Source organism: Aplysia californica, unplaced genomic scaffold, assembly GCF_000002075.1.
Source record: "Aplysia californica isolate F4 #8 unplaced genomic scaffold, AplCal3.0 scaffold00446, whole genome shotgun sequence".
In the NCBI taxonomy this organism is placed as follows: domain Eukaryota; kingdom Metazoa; phylum Mollusca; class Gastropoda; order Aplysiida; family Aplysiidae; genus Aplysia; species Aplysia californica.
The window spans coordinates 134,802-142,832 of NW_004797716.1; the positions used below are offsets into that span (position 1 = coordinate 134,802).

Consider the following 8,031-nt stretch of genomic DNA (forward strand, 5'->3'; position numbering starts at 1 on the left):
TCTTCTTCTTCTTCTTCTTCTTCTTCTTCTTCTTCTTCTTCTTCTTCTTCTTCGTCTGGCAATGCCACTGTTGGTGATGATGCCGTTGTGTGGTAGTTTCTGTTATCACTATTACTATCACAATTCATTATCGTAACAACCACCCACAAACAAGGAACCACAAACACAAACAAACACCCACACTCACATCCACAAACAAACACCCACACATAAACACACACACACACACACACACACACACACACACACACACACGCACACACCTCAAACAAACACCTACCTGGCCCGCTGCTCTTGCGGTCCACCTCGGCCATGAACTGCGCCGAGTTCAAATCCTGCAGGAGCTGGTCCAGCTCGGATAGGTTGTTGCTGAGCGCCGACATCCTGTGCGGCCGGAGCTGAGCCCGCTCCTCCTCCACCACCTGGTGCTGCTGCTGCGGCTGTCTGCGAGTGACGCCTGGGTGCGCCTCTGAGGGAGTGGCTTCTCTCACGTGGAATGTCTGCGGCTCGTAGATGGGTTGCTGGGGAGGTGGACAACGGGAGGAATGGGTTCGAGAACAGGTCACGCACTTAACACAGTCATTGTACAATGTAACAATTTTATGTGGACATTGTACACGGCACAATTTCATGTGGACATCTTACAGGGCACAATTTTACAGGGACATTTATTAGAGGAACATCGCATCTGTCACAGTTTTATAGGGAAACTGTACAATTAGGTACAATTTTACAGGAACATTTAGCAAAGGGACATTAAGGCAAAGGACATTGCAAATGTAACAATTTCAGAGGGACATTGTACATGCTACATTTTTACTTTGGTGGCGTCGTTGGCCTATTGGTTAGGGTACTCGACTTGTAATCGTGAGGCTACGGGAACGGGGGGTTTGAGCCGCGGGCCCGATATTGTGTCCTTGGGAAAGGCACTTTACACGAAATTTTCCGCACTTCGCCCAGGTGGGAATGGTAGCCGGCCATAGACAGCGAAGGATCTTGTCAGCATTTTAGAGTTCTAGCGCCTATACATGGCTGCTTGTACTATTTTAAGCTTCACAGGGTTGTTTCAGAATGCTCTCATGTCAGCTGGGGTAATAGTATAGATTGTAAAGCGCATAGAGCTTGCTGTTGAGAGGGGATTTGCGCTATACAAATGCTATCTAATATTATTATTATTATTATTATTATTATTATTATTATTATTATTATTATTATTTGTTTCTTAAAACGTTCTTTATTTTGCTCAATATTCAAAGACACAATGTCCAACAGCAGTCTAACTAATAATAGCCGTGTGTAATCTCTCGCAACTCTACCCTCCTTTTCTCTAATATTGTAATTCATATCGACATCATATTCCCTCATTTCATGACCTATTTCCGAGTGACAAGCAGTTCTCTCCCTCCCCAAATGAAGGACAACTGACTTCTATGGCCATCACTATCCTCTGATTTTATGTCCCATTTCCCCACAGTACATACAAAGCTGCATTATTTATTCAGTGCCAAACGTTTGATAGAGGAGACCGTAAATCCAGGCCATCCAAATTTATCACTTCATAAACTCCTCGGCAAGCAGAACCTTCCCGTTCGAAAAGATGGCGAGTGACAGGTCTCTGGGGGATATCAGGCGTAACTAGGTCAAACCGAGACCCGGGAGTGGAGTGGCGGAAACAGTAAATGACAACATCCTCACACAAGGCGATACCTCCATTAAAGGAACACTATGTTGTCCACTTAGATAAAAGTAAAGATCCACGACACCCCCTTTTTCTTTTTTTCTCCCACCCCTTCCCTCTTTTCCCCCTAAAAAATGCACGAATATAAATTATATTCTCCACGTAGCTTCCACAGTAGTTCTGTTTATTGGCAGCGCAGAACAGTCGAACAGAGCAGGAACAGGGAGAACGGCGCAAGGGACTAAACTTTTGCTTACCCCTCCGTCTATTTGCAGGGATACTGCTTCCAACTCAGCCTACGTTGGCCCTGACAGGGTGGATAGAAGCAACCCGCCTCAAAATAATTATCTAAATGATGATTTCGAAAACTAAAAACATGACTTTACAACAGGCTTATTTACCATCGTTTTGCCTGTTTTTACGTTGTCGTTGTTGCTGCTATCTTCTTAGTGTGAGCGCGGGGTGGATATAGGATAGGGTTGTTTGGTTTGGGGGTCGGTTTTTTTCGGGGGGGTGGGGGGGGGGTTGGTTGGGTCTTCCGGGTTTTTCGGATGCTGTTTTAATTTTTCCTTGCTGTTCTTTAATAGGAAGATGGCTGTTGGAGTAGCCCAGTTTGTCTTTTTATTTGAAACATTCCTGAGTAGCTTTGCATGAAAAGAGATGTGGTATCTATCGTTGATAACTCGCATCATAAACGTTCCAGCCACATGAACCGTCAGTTCCAATACTGAAAGTTGCCAGAAAACGAGACATAAAAAGCATAAATGAGATATATCAGAAAGAGTCAGAGAATAAGAGGAGAGAGAGAGAGAGAAAGAAAGAGAGAGAGAGAGAGAGAGAGAGAGAGAGAGAGAGAGAGAGAGAGAGAGAGAGAGAAGGGGGAAAGATCAGCAAACACACACACGCACACACACACGCACGAACACATACACACGCATACACTACACACACACGCATGCACACTCACACACGAACACACACACACACGAACACACAAACACACACACACACACACACACACACACACACACACACACACACACACACACACGTCCTATTCCCGTCCGTACACACAAGAACAACCACCCCCCTCAAACCACACACGCGAACACACACCCACACAAACACACACACACACAAACATCCCCCCCCCCCACATACACACACACACACACACACACTCACGTCCTGTTCACGCCCGTACGCTAGACTGTCCAGCACGTCCGAGGGCGGGGGCGGGGGTAACGGGGGCGGCGTGGAGCTCCCGGAGTGCTGCTCGTCGCTCGAGTTGTAGCTGCGCCGCTTCACCGTGACCACAAGGGGGTTCACCTCCTGGCCTTGACCCGCGCCTGGGTAACCTTGACCTTGACCCGGCGGCGGGAAAGAAGGAGGTCCTCGACCCTCCGGCGACCTCAGGGCCGAGGAGAGGTCATCGTGCCTGCTGCCCTCGACGCTGCTTCCCCCGCCCCCGATCAGGCTGTAGTCCAGGCTGTGCTGGCTCTGGGAGCGCGAGTCCAGCTCGTAATACTGATTCTGCTGTGGCTGATTCTGCTGCTGATAATGCTGGTAGGGGTCTATACTGCGGCCGTTGGGCGGGTGTGAGGAATAGCTCTGGCTGCTGTACGGGTACTGGTCCTGCTGCTGCTGCTGCTGCTGCTGTTCTATAAGGTAATTGTTGTTGTTGCCCCCGCCGTTGCTGCCGCGCTCCTGGAAATACTGTTGTTGCTGTTGCTGCTGTTGGTAGAGCTGTTGCTGCTGTGGTGGCAGCGGCTGTTGGTACGGTCTCGCCTGGGCGTGCTGGTAGGAGGAGATGTTGGCGGTGGTGTTCTGGAGGTCGGCGAGTAGCGCGTCTGAGAAAAGAAAGAAAACGGTTTGGGTTTTATTGTTGTTGCTGCTGTTGTCGCTGTTGTTGTGTTTGTTGTTGTTGTGGTTGTTTGTTGTTGTTGCTGTTGTTAACGGGAGTGCTTTTATTTGTTTAAAGTAGGTATTTTTACGTCCCCATCGACCAATTTAGATCGTTTTGGAGACAGGATTAAACCCTGCCTGTGAGAACCAAACTGGGCTGAGAGGGATAAAACATCTTACAAGAGAGAAATAAGATACTCGAGGTAAACTCCCCCCCACTCAGGAATCGAACTCGGATCCCCTGCAAGCGACAGCCATGAGTCTACCCGCTACACCACAGACACCGTTTTTTTTTTTTTAAATAAAAAAGGCTCGTTTGCTTGAGTAAATAAACCAACACCAAAACAATAACAGGAATAAACCGCGTGGAACAAGCAAGAGCAAAAGGCAGAACTAGCAATGGGAGAGTAAAGAAGTAGAACCTAGTTTGGGCGCAGTCCATTCAACCGCAAAGCAAAAGGAAATGGTTCACTGTTTGATTGACAATCCGCTTCGCTCCCGTCGAAATAATTATAATCGTTTAAGAGGCGGCGGCTCTGACTTTGCTTGTCAGAGATAACACTGAAACAAAAACCGCAAAAAAAGGATATAATAATAATAATAATAAATAGCATTTGTATAGCGCATGTCCCCACTCAAAAGCAAGCTCTATGCGATTTACACTATATCATTACCCCAGCAGACCATAGAACACTCAGAAACATTCTCAGCTTATCGGGAAACATGCAGTGCAAGCAGCTGGTTAACAAACTGACAAGTTCTTTCACTGTCTATAGCTGGGTACATATTCCCACCTGGGTGAAGTCGGGAACATGTGTGTAAATTGCCTTTCCCAAGTACACAACGTCGGGCCCGCGGCTCGAACCCCCAAACCCACAACCTCACGATTACGAGTCCGGTAGCCTAACCACTAGGCCACCGACGCCACATTATACTATACTTGACGCCTTCATCCTTTCCACAAAATAATAAAGTTTCAGGTCAGATTGAAACGTCAGGTAAATCATTGTAATTTTAGAAATCGACCCAAGACCTTAGACAAACCCATGGCCCTTCCATATGCGTCGTAAAAGTCAAAAACAAGAAAGAGCACATGACATTGACTGGCTGTGAATTTGTTTTACGGCCCGAGTGACACAATTTAGATCATTTAGAAGGCGGGCTGCTTCGACTTATCCTGCCAGGACCATGCGTGCAGTGGTGTGTCGTTGTCTTTTTCATTTTAGTAAAAGTTTTTACGGTACTTGCACCATAAATAGATCATATCATACGTGGTACTGGAGAGTAACATCCAATAAAAGAAGGAGATGAGATGAGGATGACCGACATTTGATCTACCGGAGCAACCCTTCCCCCCCCAAAAAAAAAATAAAAAAAATAATAATAATAAAATATAAAACAATTATTTTAAAAAATAAATAAATAAAAAAGCACACACTGTTTTACAGCCCCATCGACAAGACTTAGGTCACTATGGAAACGAGCGTGTCTAAACCCAGCTGGTCAAGCCTACCCATACTAAATAAATGAGAAACAGCATCCACTCAATATGATGAAGACACTCTTTAAACTGAAACTCACAAAAGGATAACGAAACTCAGGTTTTCCACATTCAAGGCAAACAGCTCAGGAGCCCCCAAGATACCTGTATAATAAACTCCCCTATGAAGGAAATGAACCTACATTTTTCGGCGTTCTTTCACTGTGAAGGACCCTACTAATACCTGCTATGAAAATCTCCCCAAGACGAAATCGAACTCACATCTTCCGCTTTCAAATTGAAGGACCCAACAAATACCTGCTACAAAAACCTCCCAACAATTAAACCGTACCCTCATCTTCCACTTTCAAGGCGAACAGCTCACGAGCTTAACTATAGTGCGGTAAAAAATTCGTGGCGCAACTTAACCTCATATATCTTTCTAACGAGTGAATCAATGTCACTCATATTTGCAAAGGAGTTTGTATCAATTTGTGTTAACTGAATCAAATTTTTCCCCAACAATTGAGGCTAGAATTAAAAAAACTTTTCTTCACAAATGTATATAAAATACGACAAATATCCTTTTTGCGGAAAATGGAATTGTTCACAGCACTTCCCGCTTCTCACACATATTTTGCGTACACACATGGCCTTCATCAGAGATCATCAGTGACATTTTTTAGTGGCAAAACTAGTAACAAGTTAATTAGTTTTAGAGTGAACACTGTTTCGCACTAAAAGTTCTCAAAACATGCGTTCAATAAGTACAATGTCGCGATAAGAAGAAAATGACGGACTTGCTTTTAAAAGCTATATTGTCCTAGTTGTAAACCTTTTAAAATCTGTAGAAACCACTCACTGGGATTTATTATTAGTAGGTATGTATTAAGGTACTTTCTTGAAAAGAGGTAACGGGTGTTTACAAAAAGATTGATCTATTAAGACAAATTGATACAAGTCACAGCGCAAAAACTGGAGAGTTCATGTTTGATAGTTGAGGAGGAGTTATTTGACCATAAGTTGCGCCATGAATTTTTGACCGCACTATAATACCTGCTATAAAAATTTCCCCTAAAGGGCATCAAACTCTCGTCTTCCGCTTTCAAGCCGAAGAACCCACCAAATATTTATCTGCTACAATAACCTTTCACAAGAAGGAATCGAACTCACGTCGTCCGCTGTCAAGGCGAACAACAGGCTTGTATATAACTATCACATCACAGCCGAAACCTTGGAGTAACTATATGCCGAAACTCGCATAAAACTGGACAGCCCTGCACACAGAACGTGCCCCCTCCCCCCCCCCCCCCCCCCACACACACACATCAAGGGCGTGGTAGGAGGACTCGGCAGCTCTCACCACGTGTGTCACAGCGACGGTCCGGAAGAGACAGGAACACACACACTAGAGTCAAGAGCCCGCGTGAGCTACACAGACCGGCAACACACTGGACACACAGCCATGATGACACAGCCAGACAATCTTTTACACTGTGGTTCTACTATTTTACATGCCTGACAGTTGCACCATGACGCCGGTCACCATAATTCTGAGCTTTTAGTAAGAGTTTTACGGCACATGCAACACAACAAGGTCATATAAGTATTACGTGCCGAGGATAAGAGGTGTTACAAGAGCATAATAAACACAAAAAAGAAGGAAAGATAAGGGCGATAGAAAAGAATGAGCAAACCACACTACAGCATCTGCCAATCATCTTCCACAATTCTAAATAAACCCATAAAATGGTTATTAGAAAAGGTACAATTTGTATATTTCTTTCAGAGACGAAGAATCATGCTGAGATACTACGAAGCCGGTGATCCTGGTACGAGGGGCGTCTTGAACTTGAGCTGCTTTGGGAGAGTTTTTAAGATCATCAGCCCATTTGACTCGGTCCTATCAGGCTGAGAAGGCGAATAACATCCCAACAGAAAGACCGAATATACTCGACAAAACTTTCTCCCCACTCGGGAACCGAACTCCGGTCTCCTTCGTGCAACAAAGAAGCGCTTAACCACTACACCACAGACACCGGCCAGATGGCGTCATTTTGACACGGATGGCGAAAAAAAAAAATAAGGAGAACGAAAGACAAAACAACAATAAAAGCAAAAACGAGAACAAGAGCAGAAAGGGCAAGACCAAACCCCGGAAGCCTGGAGAAGGAAGACAGGAAGTAGGAGTTACCAGCAGCGCCCATCAGCTAGGCAGGAAAAGGCTACTCACTGACGTCACGAAAGCGTCAGCGGCCGACCATTGACCGACCGACGGACGGACGGACGGACCGACGAACAGACAGACAAGCGGACGGACGGACGGACGAAGAGAAAGAGTGCTTTAGAGCGCACAATCTGTAGCTTGCACAATATTATGCTTCCCGAAGAGCCGAGAATGTTTCTGTGTCTTCTTGGGTCTTCTCGGGTAATCATAAAGATTGTAGAGTGCATAGAGCATGCTGTTGAGAAAGGATAATATGTGTATGCAAAAGCAACAATTATTATTATCATCATCAACGTTATTACTATTATTATTATCACCATCATCACCATTGTCATCATAATAATCATCATCATTTAAAAGTAGTAGTCATCGACTGCATTTGGATGATTTAGACTTGTTGTAATTATTCTTCGGTAATGAAATGTAGATGTAAAAGTTATTGCCCCTCCCCTCATCTCCCCCATGGACACTAATTTATTATACATTTAGTAGGAGAGCTTCGACCTGCCTGTCAGGGTCAACCCGGGTTGAGAGGGGTGCACTGTCCTTACAGATGGTCCGAGATATACGATAGAATTTCTCCCCAAACAAGAATTGAACTCAGGTCTTCTCCGTGCGACGGCGAAATAAGCGCATAACTGCTGCACCGTGGTATACTTTTTAAATTCTTTTTTTTTTTTAGGTTTGTTTGTTTTTTAGTCACATAAAAGAGAGAGAGAGAGAGAGAGAGAGAGAGACAGA

At 44.9% G+C, this 8,031-nt stretch overlaps 1 protein-coding gene across 4 annotated transcripts in view; it reads right to left on the reverse strand.

Moving 5' to 3' along the window:
- The window catches only part of LOC101857739 (paxillin), a 94,506-nt gene that overhangs the window by 39,522 nt on the left and 46,953 nt on the right, over positions 1 to 8,031 (reverse strand). For all 4 annotated transcript variants that reach the window (XM_005105009.3, XM_035971495.1, XM_035971493.1 and 1 more), the window contains 2 exons: positions 2,864 to 3,528; positions 281 to 521 (listed from right to left, as the gene is read on the reverse strand). In XM_005105009.3, the coding sequence (XP_005105066.2) occupies positions 281 to 521; positions 2,864 to 3,528 (906 nt within the window). The remainder of the gene's footprint in view (positions 1 to 280; positions 522 to 2,863; positions 3,529 to 8,031) is intronic.